This window comes from Lolium rigidum, chromosome 3 (genome assembly GCF_022539505.1).
Source record: "Lolium rigidum isolate FL_2022 chromosome 3, APGP_CSIRO_Lrig_0.1, whole genome shotgun sequence".
In the NCBI taxonomy this organism is placed as follows: domain Eukaryota; kingdom Viridiplantae; phylum Streptophyta; class Magnoliopsida; order Poales; family Poaceae; genus Lolium; species Lolium rigidum.
This window is the reverse complement of record NC_061510.1, coordinates 110,029,498-110,046,307: the sequence shown is the minus strand read 5'-3', so window position 1 is coordinate 110,046,307 and position 16,810 is coordinate 110,029,498. Positions and strand designations below refer to the sequence as shown.

General features: G+C 48.5%; 1 protein-coding gene across 1 annotated transcript; it reads right to left on the bottom strand.

Annotated features, from left to right (window-relative positions):
* Window positions 1-13,190: 13,190 nt before the first annotated feature.
* LOC124695338 (LOB domain-containing protein 1-like) lies at window positions 13,191-13,922 on the bottom strand. The gene has a single exon (XM_047228194.1). It carries the CDS (start codon window positions 13,920-13,922, stop codon window positions 13,191-13,193), a length of 732 nt encoding a protein of 243 aa, XP_047084150.1.
* Window positions 13,923-16,810: the final 2,888 nt, after the last annotated feature.

Below are 16,810 nucleotides of genomic sequence, written 5' to 3'. Positions count from 1 at the left end.
AAACGGAAAATTTCACTCGTAAACCCTTATCGAAGTCGTTCAAAAGGGTGGACGACTTGGGCCCATAGGTTAGGGTACATTTCGCTTGAAATGGCACTTCGAAGAGTCAAAATCTCTCAAAAACATGCACGCGGTTCTAGTATGTGTATAAAATATACTCTCATGGTTGAAATAACCCATATCCAACTCGCCAGTGTGGTCCCCTTCACAGACATCCGCTATCTTTTCCCCTTCACAGACATCCGCTATCACTTAAAAAGATTCTAATCTTAGAGTGCAAATGTTCCACTTTGAAAATCTCACTATTAGAAAATAGCTAATTAGTGGCGCACCTATATTGGCTATCAGTGGCACACCCAGGTGCGTCACTGCTAGGAGTGGCGCAGCAGTGGTGCGCCATTGCAATCTGGCTTAGCAGCGGCGCACCAAGTAGTGCGCAACTACTAGATTCATGGTGCGCCATTGCTAAACACGTGAGGTGCACCACTGGACAAAAAAAGGTGTGCCGCTGCTAAAATTTAAAATTTCGGAGAGGAGGGCCACCGGAGGTCGCCGGAGTGGATGGAGGAGTAGAAGGAAGGAGGAAAGGAGAGGAGAGGATGAGAATAGAATATGTGAATGAGGAGGGAGGATGGAGTAGGAGGGGGTAAGTGTGCGGCCAATTCAAATTTGGGAGGCGGGAAGCTTAGTAGCATGGGTGCGCCGCTGCTATTTTTTTTCATTTTTTGAAAAATTTCTGTCCGAAAACTAAAACCTGAAAAAGCCATGTTTCCTTTATGATTTTTGGGAATCTAAATTTTTTCTAAACGCCTGAAGAGGGTTGAAATCGGATAGGAAATTTCGCGTAAATACATTGTCATACAAAAAAGATTTTCATCGGAGGTCGTGTGCAACCGGAATTCCAGTTTTACCAAAGCATGACACCATTTTGCTAAAAAAGCCGAAATTCATGTTTGTTAATTCTCATTAAAACTAGATGACATAATATATGGGTATCTCGAAGGCTTTTATTTTTTTAACATTTATATCTATTTCCTTTTTTTTTTTCAAAACCAAAAATACGATCCACGGGGAGGGGGCGGTGGTGGTGGGGGGGGGGGGTAGATGGAATTTTGGGCATCACCTATATATATGTGGTGCGGGCCAGTAACTCGTGCCCATCTCTATACCCTCAAATAGCAGTGGCACACCTATGCTAGGTGCGCCATTGATAAGTGTGGGGCGGTGGTTAAACCATGGTCATCCCTAGTGCTGGCGCATTACTCACCCGGCACACCATTGGTAACATTGCTAACAGTGGAACACCACTTTTTAGCGCAGCAGAAAAATGGTGCGGCACTACTAGCATCTACGGTTTGACCTTTTTCTAGTAGTGTCCATCCCACCCGCAGCTGTAGAGTAGGTGGAAGTATTGGTCGACTAAGAGCATCTCCAGTCGCGTGCCCCAAAGCGTCCCCCAAAGCTATTTGGGGCGCGCCGGAAAAAAAAACGCTTCCAGTCGCGTCCCCCAAACCCGATTTTTGTCCGGCGCGCCCCAATACGGTGTCCGTCGCCCCGAGCCCGTCCCCGTCCCACAGGGGACGCTCCGGGCATGCCAGACACAACGAAAAGCGAGGCAGGCTCCCACATGTCGGCGAGTATTTGCATAAACTGTTGATTCGTGATTTTTTTTTTCTCGTCGCTCCTTCCTTCCCGCGCCTCCCACCCCTCCGCCGCCGCTGGATTTGCCGGCCATTTTGGCGTCTGATCTTCCGAGAGTCGGCACCGTCGTCGCGGCTGGCGCTCCCGCCGGTCGTTCCGCCGCCGCCGCTTCATCGTCGCGTCCCTGAACGCGGCGTCAAATCCGCCCCACCTCCGCGCACACAAGGTGCTCGACGACTTGCCAGGTAGGCGCGATTGGCCGCTGTTCGTTGCGTCGTCTGCCTCAGTGCAATTTTAACCATTGATTTTGCTTTTAGTCATGGATAGCGACGATGAGATGCTTGCCCTGCTGCTGAAGGACGAGCAAGCCTACGACTACGACCTTCGGGAGCATTTGCTGATCATCGCGTCCCTCCAGGACATGGTTGACGCCGAGGCAGAGAAGAGGAAGAGGCCGCGCCGTGGAGGATCAAGGCCGGGGAGAAAGAAGTCCAAGCCCCGGCAGAGGATGGAGGGGCATACCATGCTGCACAACGACTACTTTGCTGATGGTGCAACACATGAAGACAATTTTCGGCCCCGGTACAGGATGAGCAAGGGTCTGTTCATAAATATCCTCCACGGCGTTCGAGAGTTCGACCCCTACTTCAAGCTCAAGCTCGACGCTGTAGGGGTTGTCGGGTTCTCGTCGATCCAGAAGTGCACCGCCGCCATGAGGATGCTTGCATACGGAACACCTACCGATACACAAGATGACTACCTTCGCATGCGTGAGTCTACTGCCATTGAGTGCATGTACAAGTTTTGCCGAGGTGTGGTGGGAAGGTTTGGCAAATACTACTTGAGAGGGCCAACTGAGGAAGAGACTGCAAGGATCATGGCACAAAATGCTGCCAGAGGATTTTCTGAAATGCTTGGACGCATCGATTGCATGCACTGGTCATGGAAGAACTGCCTGTTTGCTTGGCAAGGTATATACAAAGGGCGTCATGGATATTGCAATGTGGTGCTTGAAGCTGTGGCAGATTATGACCTGTGGATTTGGCATGCTTTTTTTGGCATGGCGGGATCACACAATGACATCAACGTGTTGCTGCAGTCTCCGGTGTTCAGCAGGCTAGTGGAAGGGCATGCTCCACCATGCAACTATGAGGTCAATGGCCACCAATATACCAAAGGCTATTATCTAGCTGATGGTATATATCCAAAATGGGCCACTTTTGTCAAAACAATCTCGAATCCATCAGGTCTCAAGAATTCTCACATTGCTACGCGACAGGAGGCTTGCAGGAAGGATGTCGAGCGGGCATTTGGTGTGCTTCAAGCACAATTTGTCATTGTCCGGTACCCTGCTCTAAGCTGGTCTCACGATCAAATGTGGGAGGTGATGCAGGGCTTGTGTGATCATGCACAACATGATCATCGAGGATGACCACAAGAATCATGCCAGAACACATGTTGGTCCCTATGAGTGTGAGGACCCTCTTGTGGAGGTTGATCATGAGTTGCCTTCAGATTTTGCTGATTTCCTCCCCATGCACGCAGAGATCCGTGACAGCAATGTTCATGATCAACTTCAAGCTGATCTCGTTGAGCATTTGTGGAGGATCAAAGAAAATACCGCGGCACCTTGATCTAGCCCTATTTTACATTTGTTTAGTTGTTTTATTGTGTGTTGTATTTTAATTTGAAAACTATCTCTGCCTATAATAATAAATGATTGTGTGTTAAAAAAACTTTAAAAAATGTTTGGGGGGGACGCAGATGGGGAGCGACGTCCCCCAAAGGCGGCACGAATAAAACACGTCCCCAAATACTCAATCCGACGCGGTTTGGGGGTGCTTTGGGGGACGCAACTGAAGATGGTCTAACAAATTCGATGCCCGACCGTCGATAGAGTTGTGCCGCAGGTGGAGGTGACTCCTAGGCTTTCTCCTCCGTTCGCGCATATGATGCCTTGGTGTGCTCCTTGTTCTCTTTTCAGTGCAGTGTTGGTAGCGATGACTCGTGATGCCCACCCCAAAATATGTACCTATGCCTTGCTAAGCTAATCACCTAGCTGCTTGAACATCGCCGTGGTCCTGGCGCTTTCCACCACCACCTTCCCCATGGATTGAGTCATCAAGGATTCAAAAGGAATGGACCTCCTTGGCGCCAATATATACATCGTTGGTGGTGTTTAGGAAAGCTATTGCTATCCGATTGTCACGCATCTAGATGAGATGTGGAGAGAATAATGGTATTCAGGAGGGGCTCTGAGGCTAGGAACGAATAGAGTAGAAAGAATGTACGAGAAGGGGAATTGGGAACATCCATATTTCATTTAACAATCAACGCCACGGTATATTTAGTCCTAAATAGTACATTGTAGAAATACATGGATTGTCTCCAATGATTTTTTTTCCCGATCTCAGCATAGCTAAGATCCACACAACCGTTTAAAAGGTCTCAAAAATCTGGAGTGCTAAAAAAGACGAATTACATATCAGACATGAGCAAAAGTAAAACGCCTAAGGTGAGGGTGGAGGCACAGTCCGTAGATTATGCTGCCACCCATGTAGGGAAAAAATATCCCTCGCCGTGTCCTCCAACCGTGTACAGACTTCCGTAAATAGGTCACGGTTCTCCACATTCTGCAGTGCAGACCACGAGCGGAGAGTAGCGGTACATCTCTAGATAACCTGCAAGAAAGAATAATTCTTGTCATTAAAAACTTTATCAATTCTACACAGCCATAGCGACCATATAATGGCAAGCGCTCCCACCTAATAAACGTTCTAAATCTGTGATCGATAGCATGAAGCCAATTACCAAAGATATTGGCCACACTAGTCGGGGGATACAGATCAGAAGCTACTTGGATGCATGACCATATAGACCTGACAAAGCGACATTGGAAGAACAAGTGTTTAATTGTCTCGTTGTGTTGACAAAAAAACACACTGCGTACTCCCATGCCAATTGCGTTTCGCAAGATTATCTTTGGTTAGGATTACTCCACGACGCAAATACCAGCCAATTTTTTTTAATTTTGAGCGGAATTTTCATCTTCCAAATCTTCTTGTTTTTACCAACTGGTATTTTCGGTTGGATAATGGCATTGTAAAAAGAACTTACCGAGAATTTTCCATTGAAATGTAAGTTCCAATGAAATTCAACATGCCCTTAAGACAAGTGAATGGATTCCAAACGTAACAGTAAGGTATTCCATGCGAGAAGTCTCGAACTGATTAAATCTCATCTAAACGTCACTGTCGGGGGTGAGGTTGCCATTACTAATGCAATGGTATCACTTTTGCAACGAATAATGCTATATAACGCTGGATATTGTTCAGAGAGAGGCCTATTACCTAGCCATGTATCCTCCCAGAACCGTATCTGCAATCCATCCTTAATATTGAAAGTACCATATTTGAAGAAAAATTTCTTCGTTGCCATTAGGCCAGCCCAAAAATGCGAGTCTCCCGATTTCCAAAGGATCTGGGATAACGCTTTGGTGTCTATGTACTTCTTCTAACCATGGTCTTCCATACGCCATCTTCGGTTAGTAGCTTATAAAGCAACTTACCTAATAAGGCTGAGTTCTTGACTTCAAGATCGTGAACGCCTAGCCCACCCATATCTTTAGGACGGCATACGACAAACCACTTGATCAGTCGATTTTTTTTCACTATCCCCATGCCAAAAGAATCTCGATCTATAATAATCGAGCTTGTGTAATACACCTTTTGGTAGGATGAAGAAGGATATCATATACAACACCATATTGGTTAGAACTGCATTAACGAGAACCAATCTTCTTCCAAGGGATAGCATTTTACCTTTCCAACTACTAAGTCACTTCTGAAGTCTTTCCTCGACTAGTTTCCACTCAGCCATAGTTAATCTCCGATAATGAATCGGGATACCCAGATAGTTGATAGAAAACTGGCCTTGCCCACAGCCAAACAGTTCCGAATATTCAGCGACTGAATCCTGAGCATCGCCAAAACAAAAAAATCGCTTTTATGGAAGTTTATTTTGAGTCCCGATAAATCCTCAAAAGCTGCCAAAATTAGCTTTAAATTTCAAGCTTTATCGAGATCATGTTCCATAAATAAAATTGTATCATTAGCGTATTGAAGATTTGATAAGCCCCCATCTACTAGATGTGGGATCACTCCTCCAATTTGACTATCAAATTTAGCACGTTTGATCAAGATAGCGAGCATATCCGCCACAATGTTGAATAAAAGTGGTGATAGAGAATCGCCTTGGCGTAAAACTTTTCGTGTCTGGAAGAAGCGTCCCGTATCATCATTGACACGAATCGCTACACTTCCTCCATACACAAAATTATTGAACAACACTCTCCACTCTGGTGAAAAACCTTTCATCATGAGTGTCTGATTGAGAAAAGACCAATTAACTTTATCATAAGCTTTCTCGAAATCAAGTTTCAATATCACCCCATTCATCTTTTTGGTATGCAGTTCATGAACCGCCTCATGTAGAACCACAACTCCATCTAGGATATTGCGTCTTTGCATGAAAGCGGTTTGCGACGGCCTGACCACATGATCAGCCACTGTATTCAGTCTAATGGTGGCCACTTTCGTGAATATCTTGAAACTTACATTTAAGAGGAAAATGTGTCTATATTGTTGGATCCTTTCTGCCTCTTTAATTTTGGGTAGCAAGATAACCTCACCAAAATTTAGACGGAGTAATTCTAGTTGTCCAGCGTGTAAAATACTAAACATTTCTAGGAGGTCGTCTTTAATGGTATCCCAAAAAAATCTGATAAAAATCAGCAGGGAAACCATCTGGACCCGGGGCTTTATTATGTTCCATTTGGAAAATAGCCTTATTAACTTCCTCCTCCGAGTAAGGAGCCGTTAAAACAGCATTCTCCTCCTGAGACACTTGGGGTATGTCTCCTATTTGGGACTCATCCAGAGAGAAGGAACTCTCATCTGGCGGACCAAATAGACCCTTATAATTATTAGTAATATAGGATTTGAGTTGCACATGGCCTTCAATTAAACTCTCATCTTGTACTAGAGAATGAATACGCTTTTTCCTGTGATGGTCATTGGCGATCCTATGAAAATATCTCGTATTCGAATCTCCTTCTAGAATGAATTGGGATTTTGAATGCTGGTACCATTTCAACTCTTCTTCCTGAAGAAGACATGCTATGTGAGCATTAGATTGATTTTTAAAATCCAATTCCATGCTCGATAGCGGTCTCACTTCAGTAAGCACTTCTAACTCATCTTTGATATTCGATAAGCGAAGGTTCTCCTTTTTAAGAATACCAGCTGTATGCCTCGCCCATCCAGAAAGGTGTTTGCGAACAACTCGCATCTTTTTATTCCACCTTATAACCGGATTGTCGGCATACACTGATCTTTCCCATACATTTTTAACCATCTCGTGAAAACCTTCGCGCTGTAACCATCCAACGATTAAAGAAAAGTAAGAAAAAAGCAAATTTTCGATATCTTCAACTCTTTTCTTCTTCCAAAATTACATTGTTGTACTTTTCTGAAGTCAGCTGCGAACGTTGTTCCTTATCTTTCAATCGTATGTCTTATAACTTTTTTTTTTGAGACAAAGTACGGAAATTCAATTCGGCTCCCGGGTGCGTATGCTCCCTCTACTTAAAAATTATATTTTGAAATGTCGAAAAATTTGGACAAAAAATTCTACATGTACATCTTTATAGTATACGTGCGTTCGTCAAGTTTCACGAAAAATCAATATTTTGTGTGGTCTATATAAAAAAGAGAAAGTTTATCTTGTGAAAAGCATTATTTTTAGCACTGAATTTTGTCTTTTTTACACACGTCACATGATAAGTTGATTTTTTATGAAACGACTTTGTGAGCACGTAGCATGTGAAGATGTACGTGCAAACTTTTAGTTTCAATTTTTTTTTAAATTTAAAATGTATGTAAGATGCATTTCGAAATATAGAGAGCATATGGACCCATGTTCCAAAACACCGCTCCCTATGCCTTATAAGTTATAACTAGTAGTTGTTACTTACGCCTTATGAAACTTTACACATGCAAGGAATGGCCAAAGGGCCACACGGAGCCCATATGGCTCATAGGTTCTAGCCCACCGTGAAAATGCATAAAAATGGTTTTTTTTTCGAAACTTCGGCACAAAATACATCGAGTTTGATTTTTCTTCAAAAAAAGGCCTCTTTCCATGGCATCCGAGTTTAAGTAGATAGCATGATGTCTTTGCCTAGTTTAGAAGTCACACTGATTGGCGCACACTACCTCAACCAAGGACGCCATGTTATCTCGCACGATGCCCCAGGCCCGTGCGTCATGGAAACACATGCCATTTTTCCCTCAAGTTTTCATAAGGAGCCATTTTGCCTATTTCCTGGCAGCGGTGCCTCGTCTCGGCGGATGACGCCACGGTGGCCGTGACACGATTACCGCTGTTTTTTCTTAAGCCAACAAGTAAAATTCAACCATCACGTGTTTTCCAAGAGATAGGGAGCAGGGATGGACGTTTTAGGTCCGCATGGACATTCTATACGTGGAGCCAAGGGATGTTTGGATCCATGCGGCATGATTTGGTCAAGCGCCACGCCATTTCCACACTACTCTCTTGCCTAGCCTCTAGGACACTGCAGCGTTAAACAAGGACAGTACATGCAGACTGGGTTAGGACACACTGTTAGTACCGATCAGATGAAACCGTTGATATATGAAGACGGTCCACGCAGACAAGGACTTGGAGATAGACTGATGGAGTTAGGCCGCCTGCTTTTGGTCTCTTTTGGGGTTCGTCTGATGATCGATGTGATGGCGCCCAGTCCGTTCGTGCATGGCTGCAGCATCGGCTGGGAGTGTGCGCTCTCCGAAGCTGCGCGCGCGTGCGTTCGGTGTGGTTTTACACCTGTGTCAACTGAGGTGCTGCCCGCGCGCGTGCTTCCATGCTAAACACAATGCTAATGAAAGTCACGGCAGAAGGTTGAAAGTTGAAACCCTCCCGGGCCGTTCACGCGAGTGGTTCCGGAGGCACCCCAAACCCTAGAAAAGCATCCCCTTTCCACTCTCCCTCGCCACGGCCGCCGTCGGCCGCGCCCGGCCGTCGAAGGTGGCGGGCAAGGTCGGCGCCCCCCGGCAGGCTCCTTTCGCAGGGGCGGGGGTGGGAGACGTCTCCAGGGCGACGCGGTGGTCAAGCGCGCGGAGGTGCGTGGAGTCGGAGAGGCTCGCCGGCACGACGAGGAGGCGCTGAGGAGGAGGAGACCTCGGCGATGGAGGCAGCGGCGGCGAACTGCGGTGGTGCAGCGGTGCAGGTCGGGAGCAGCGACGCGGGTCCAAACCCTAGAGGCGACAGCGGCACGGAGTGCGGCCGGATGAGTTTCTGTCCAAGCCACCGGCTGCTCCCAGGATGAGGACGCGTGGTTTTTGTTGGCGCTAGCGAGGAGTGGAGGCGTAGGAGGCGCAAGGTCCGATCTGGGTTCCTTTGGCCGGGCCAGCTGTAGGGCCGCACGGTGCGAGGGCATGGTTCCTGCTGGCGGTGGTTCGCTGCAGAAGACGGTGTCTCCTTGGGTGTGCTGGGAGCTGGCGGACCACCGGTGGTGGCTGCGACGACAAGGTGTTGCGGTGGCGGCGGTGTGGACGACAAGATCAGCTGCCCCAATCCGGTGGGTTGTGTGGGTGATGTGCTGCACTACAGATGAAAGTCTAGCCCGCCTTTGGTCGGTGCCGGCGGTGATAGTGTTCGTGGGCGTCGTTCTTCTCCTTGGAGGCGTCGTTGAGGTGTGTTGGCACTTCCCCGTTTCCACTTGGTTTGGTGGTGTCTCCGGGCGAAAGCCTAGGTTCAGAGTTGAATCGGCGCAATGGCGGCATCTTGATGTCGTTCCTCTGTTGGGAGCATTGTGTTTGGAGACACAGCCTGCTGTTTCTCGTTCCGCCCTCCGGTGCTCGTCGCTTTCCGAGGTTGATCGTCTGAGGCGCAATGCATGACATGTCGGAGAGTCCAAGACGACGTCTTTCTCGGGGCTGACCATGTCCCGCCATCTTCTTCTTTGGTGGTGCGTCGACATGGAGAGTTCACTTGGAGTTGTTGTTATGTGGAGGTGACCGGCGTGGTTCGAGACATGGCTTTAATGTTCAACTTAGGATAGGTTCCTTTGTGTCGTAGTTGTTGCTTTGGTGTTGGTTGTCTTCGGACTAGCCCGGAGTGGAGTTTCTATTGCGCTTGTTGTTCGTAGCGAGTTGCAGTCATCTTGTACTTTACATTCTGCTTTCTATAAAGATAAGGTGTGCCTTTGGGCATATTCTCGAAAAAAGTAAGCCACAGCACGCGCTAGCCCTAGGTGCTAATGAGCATGCTAGGTCCGTAGCAAAACAAAAACTTTTTAAAACAAATGGCAGAGGAAAAAAGCTAACACCGGTAGATCGATGGGAAACAAGACATCCGGCAACCGCAACCAATACGTCATCGGGAGAAGTTGCACCACACACCGAAGCGTCACATACCAAGCAGCATCTTCAACAAGGAAGCAACGACCGACGACGATGCTGCTGCTCGGATTAATTCCAGGGTTTATCCCGGTACACGAAGAGGAGTGGGTACGGGGTACACCCGACATCCTTCAGGAAGGAACGGAGGCATGAGCAGGTGTCACCGCGTCGGCATCGGACGGGTCGACATGGATTTCTCCCAACCCCAAAACAGCCACTCCGGACATTCCGGAGTGCTCCACCCAACCTGCCGCCCACCAGCACGCGCCATCATGGTCTTGAAGCCATCCTCACTGTCTCACCGTGGTCACCATAGAGAGGCCTAGAGGGAGAGAAGGAGACAACAGGGTTGGCGGTAGCAGCACCGCAACCGCGCGGGAGGGAACAACCTCTACCGCTTTCGCGGTAGCGGACCAGACGTGACAACAAAGACACACCCAGCCCCTTTTGGCCCATAAAGTTCCCACCACCACGCTGCAGCAAGCCAGCTAACAGCGCCGCGATCACCCATCCCCACCGACGCACCTCTGCCACCTCTAGGGAGCTCCGTCTGTGCCTGAGGCAGCCCATCCAGACCTAGATGGGCCCAAAGGGCTCTGATATGGGCCAGGAGGGCGGCCACGCTGAGGTGACCACAGTGAATCTCTCAATGAGAAGTACCTGGGGATGCCGTCGGACGTGGGACGCTCGAGAGGAGGATCCTTTAAATACCTCAAGGATCGTATATGGAGTAGAATCCAAGGATGGTTGGAGAGATTGTTATCGTCAGGGGGCAAGGACGTCCTGATTAAGTCTGTTGCACAAGCGATACCGATCTTTTCGATGGCGTGTTTCAAGTTGCCCCGGGGCCTTTGTCTCCACATCAATTCCATGTTAAGCAAATTTTGGTGGGGAGTCGGGAGGGGGAAAGGAGAACGTGTTGGGTTGCATGGACGGAAATGTGCAAACCGAAGCAGCTTGGAGGGTTAGGTTTCAGAGACATAGAATTGTTCAACCTATCCTTGTTGGCCAGACAGGGGTGGAGGATGTTGCAAAACCCAGAGTCACTGAGTGCGAGGGTGTTGAAGTCAGTGTATTTCCCTGAGACCGACTTACTGCAAGCCACGGTTGGCTCAGCTCCATCTCAAGTGTGGCGAGCGGTACATGAGGGAATTCAGGTATTGAAGCAAGGTCTGATCCGTAGAATTGGTACGGGAGAAAACACGCACCCGTGGAACGACCAATGGCTTCCACGCGAGGGCATGTTGAGACCCATTGCTTGCATCGCGGATGAACCACCAAGCCGAGTTGCAGATTTTATCGTTGCCGAGTCGGCGATCTGGAACGAGGAGAAGCTCCGCCAGTACATGTTACCCATGGACGTCGAAACGGTGCTTCAAATACCGTTGAGTCATCGTCGGCAGCATGATTTATGGGCATGGCATTATGATCGAAAGGGGGTATTCTCAGTGAGATCGGCATACCGTATGTTGATCTATACTAGGGAGAAGAGGGAGGCTTGGCTACAGGGCACTTCATCGGGCTCAAGTAACCAGCAGGTTGAGAAACAATGGACGGCACTGTGGCGTACGCGAGTTCCTTCGAAGATCCGGGTATTTCTTTGGCGTTTGGCGAAACAGTCCCTCCCAACGAACGATGTGCGTCAACACCAGCACATGTGCGAGGAGGATAGATGTCAGCTTTGTGGAGCTGCAGATTCCTGGAGACATGCTCTTCTGGATTGTACTATGTCGCGATGCGTATGGGCTCTAGTTGATTCAGAGGTTACGGAGCATGTGTGCAGCACTGATGGAGGAAATGCAAGACTCTGGCTTGCCAACCTAATCGAGACGTTGTCGCTTGAGGCCCAGACGAAAGTGTTTGTCACGCTCTGGGCCATATGGCATGCTCGGAGAAAGGCGATACATGAGCAGTAGTTTCAGAGTCCACTGTCGACTCATTTATTTGTCGAACGTTTCATACAAGACCTGAATGCAAGCGAGCAACGAGTCCAGAGGGCTTTGGCACCGCCTGCTAGTGGAGCAGCACCAAGGTGGGTACCTCCTCCGCATGGCATGATCAAAATCAATGTCGATGCGGCAGTAGGGAAAGGATCGGGCCGCGGCTCAGTGGCGGCCATAGCCAGGTAGGCAGAAGGCAAATACATGGGGGCATCAGCGGTGGTCCTCAATGGCAAGACCGAGTCGGAAACCCTTGAAGCTTTGGCGTGTAGGGAGGCAGTGGCCTTAGCATACGATATCAGTGTGCGACGAGTGCACGTGGCCAGTGATTGCCTTGCCGTGGTGAGGAGCATCAAGGAAGGGACGTTGGGGATTTATGCCCAAGTGATCTCAGAAATCAAGGTGGCAATGGAGACTTTTGATATGTTATCTTTTGTCCATGAGAGGAGAGCATCGAATAAAGAAGCTCACAATCTAGCTAGGAGTGTTGTGCTAGATGATCCGGGTCGCCGTTTATGGCTAGTTAGGCCGCCTGAAGGTCTTTGTATTCCAGAATTTAAGAATACATGAATAAAGACGGTTTTACCCCCTCAAAAAAAAAAAAAAAGCAAGCCGCCCCCAAACCACTACACCGCCCCGAGAACATCCGATCGCGCCGGACCTGCACCAAGCCGAAGAGCACCGTCGCGGGATGACTGATGACTGATGACTGATTATGCTTCAAGTAGTCAAGTAGGTAAGTGTTGTTCTTGTGAGCTCGCTCGTAAATGAACTGCTCGTTTGATCGCCACCGCCCTTCTCGGTAGCTAGTGGAGTGCCAATGGTAACATTGTCAGCATATACCTAAGTTCAGTTCGTTCAGCAATAGCAGAAAACTATGTTTTTTTTTGCGGGTCAAAGAGTACCAGACCCGCGAAAATCAGATATTTTCGTGTATCAGGATTCCGAAACTGAACTATGTTGATCGGAAGATCCGAATTCAAGAATACATATATCGATCTTAAACAAGCACTAGGATATTTGCCGGGTGTACAGCATAGTTGTGACGGTTGCATATACCGTTGCAGGCTGCAGCATGTCCACAACCACGCGAGTGTGAGTCGCGTAGCAAAAAACGCTTTTCCGACTAGCTAGCGTAACTACTAGTGTACAGAGCTTCCGTGCTTATGGTCATCAGGTCCATAGCTGTTGCCGGGCCTCTTCCCACGCCGCTGATATATTCCAGATCATCTGAGTCCGTGCAGAGCGACGGGTACACCGCGCCGCCGACGTCGGCGCCGAAGCCGTCCACCTGATCGACCAGTGGAGGCGGCGGGTGCTGCTGCTGGTGCTGGGTGGCGAACTCGACGCAGACGATAGCGAGCAGGTTGGCGTGCTGCGCCTGGACGCTGTGGACATCGGCCTGCGCCCGCGCCAGCTGCACCTTGAGCTCGTTGGCCTCCTTCTGCAGCCGGCACACCGCCCCCGCGCACCCGTACACCGGGTCACGCAGCCGCGCCTCCGCCTCGTACACCATGCTGCTCACCGCGTCCGCCCTTGAATGCTCCGGCAGATCCTGGAGGAGCTTGATGATGTTGCTGGCGCCGAAGACACGGTGGGCGGTGGTGAACTTGGCGGGCTCGGTCGGGGGGAAGTAGGGCGCCAGCATGCAGCCGTCGGCGCAGCGGCGCCGGAGGACCTTGCACGCCGCGCAGGGGCTGAGCACCACCGTCGGCGGCGAGGACGGCACGTTGCCCGCAAAGGGGAATACTGCTGGGGGCGGCGAGCCTTCAGACGACACCTGCGACGGCGGCGACATGGAGCGACCGAAGTAAGGCTGCGCCGCGCCGGTGTTCGTGGCATCGTTGCTGTACTCCATGGCGTCTCTAACAAGGAGAGCGAGACACCGGGGAGATCAATGTGTACTTTTGGTAGTGAGCTTCCAGATTGAGACGAAGCGCATGTATCGGTTTATATAGAGAACGCGCGCGCGTTCCTGGGAGTTGGAGTTGTCCTCTTCCATGCGAGCGAGAGCGAAATGTCTTCGTACGTGGAAGGTAGAAAAACAAGTGCGTTCGTACTTCGTAGTCGACAGCAAATTGGTTGCAATCTTCTGTTACGTACGTATATTACCAGACCAGTCTCGTGCTTGATAGGACAAGTTTGGCAGGTTTTTTGGATGGCTAGGTGGCTGGATGGCTATCTAAGTAATCAGACATGCTGCTTAATAAATCCGTCCATAAGGTCGCTAATAATCTTGCTAGGTCCGTAGCACAACATTGTCCAAGAGAAGGAAATAAGGTCGCTAATAATCTTGCTAGGTCCTGTTTTGAGGTGGATATTATGATTACTTGGGATGATGACCCGCCTAGGCAGGTTGCTTTAGATGCTTTAGATGATTTAGCCGTTTTGAACAATGTTGTAATTGAATCTTGATGTTTAGCGGCAAGTTCCAGACGCACTCTTTTCCTTACCAGGGTACCGAAGGGGACTGGAAGGTTTTTAATGAGGCGGCTTGCTGGCTTTTAATATATGTGATTTTCAAAAAAAAAAAAATCCGTCCATAAGGTCCTAACTTGTAAGAATTCGTTATAAACAGGAGCGAGTGGAATTGGTCAGACTTTGGAGCATACCATAGAAATGTGCTTAACTAATTACTACTTTACTAGTACTCCCTCTGTTCCATAATTCTTGACGTGGCTTTAGTTTAAATTTAAAATAAAACCACGACAAGAATTACGGAATTGAGAGAGTAGCTAGTTCTAAGTGTAACGTTAAGGTTTTTGTTCACCAATTTTTTTAGAGAAGACATTTTCTTTATTAAGAAGAGTAAGAATTACCCAGTTAATTGAGTAAAAGGGGCAAAAGGCATGACCCTCCAACACTACCATCATGGAACATGACAACATGCATGGCTCCACCGACCGACCTATCTACCAATAAAGAAACCACACCTCCTGACAAGAAGAAACTAGTCGAGATTGTTGCAAGCGTCATCATCGTCACCATTCATCCGAACTAGCAACCCTAATTCATAGTAGACCGCCCACAAATCCACCCTACAACAACTGGATGGAGCCCAGGACGGTCGACGACGATCTTCACGAGAGAAATATGTTTGGCTTCATGAACCGAGTACTCCACAAAGGACCATCGCCTATCATCGCCACCACAACTCCGACTTCATAGTAGACCACCCACAAATCCACCCTGCAACGAATGCATGGATCCCATGATGGTCCAACCCAATGATAGACAACTTTGACTCTAACGATGAGCTTTGCCAGAGAAATATGTATGGCTTGCGTCAACCGAGTCCTCCACAAAGGACCATCGGTTGCTTATCATTGTCACCACATCTCGGATAACAACGATAAATGGAAGCACAAAAGAATCCATCAAACACGCTGAAAACTGACTACCAAAGCACAAGCCTTGGCCCAAACTCTGTTGGACAACATCATCATTGCTAAATTGCACGCAACACCTAGGAGTGGGAGAGTTTACATGAAAACAAGCCATCCTTCACTGGTCCGTAGTCCTAGTAGTCTATGAGAGGATGGTGCCAAGAAGAGTAAAGGTAAAACAATGCCCCCATCACCCATTCTTTTATATGGGGTTCCCTCCGGAGTCAAGGCCGCGAGAGAAACAGGGGACCAAACCTACAACGACGCTTTCAAGAAAGTACATAAAACACTGATTCCGACCAAGGTCAAATGAGGATTTATCCTAGAGATGCACAACCTTCTTCTCCTCGAGTCCTGTTGGTACTAGTGGTCCCGAAACCACCAGATCTAGGACATGTTAACGTTTTGAAAGACCATCGACACACTACCAACACCCACGTTCAGGTCCAGCACACCGTCGGAGCATTGGGAAACATATAGATCTTGTCGAGCCCATGCAAAATTTTCCTCCACGGGAGCACTTGCCTACAAGCAGCCTCATCAATGTCACCATGAGTCATGAAGGCTACTAACCACCCCAACCGCGCTGAAGGAAACGCACAGTGGCTGTCTTGGGCCGATTGCCCTAGGCTCCAAGCACTATCGCCTTAACAAAGGGTGTGTAGTACCTCACCACCTTCGTTTGGATGCACGTGACGATCCTCTTGTGGCGGCTAGTGTTTAGATCCACGATAATGGGAATATAATACCAAGCTAATGATACAAGGACAGAAGTTGGAGTACATATCAAAGAAGCACACATATTGGAATTAGTGTTTTAGAAGCCACAACTTGGGGGTGGAGGTGGGGGCGGGGGAGGAGGGGTTGCACCCAACCAAAACCATTTCCTTGAACGTTACATCACATTCAAATCATTTGATTGAAGTTTGCTGATGGAAAATTTGACCTATGGGGCCCACCGTCAAAACTCGTGTCAAAATGTGTGGTAGGATGTTGCAACGCCACTCCCTAACCTAGACAGTAGTCCAACATGACAAGTTCCATTCGAACCAGAGCAACAACCAACACACATAGATAGGAGTGTGGCATTGAGTGATGGCACATCATATGGCAGGACTGGGCGGGTGTGGTTGGTGACGGCGGGGAAGAGGATGGACTTCCCCAAGCATTCACAACTTCGGGAAAGGCTCCGATTGACGTCTGAGGACGGCTGGTGACGGAGTGGAGAGGGTTGGATTGGGCGTGTGGCTTCGGTTAACAACGTGAAACCTCACAAGATAGTGTAATGATATCACAACAACATAGTTAAAACGAGATGCGGCCTTTATTGCTAAGGTGCAACACCACTAGACCCTAGGGT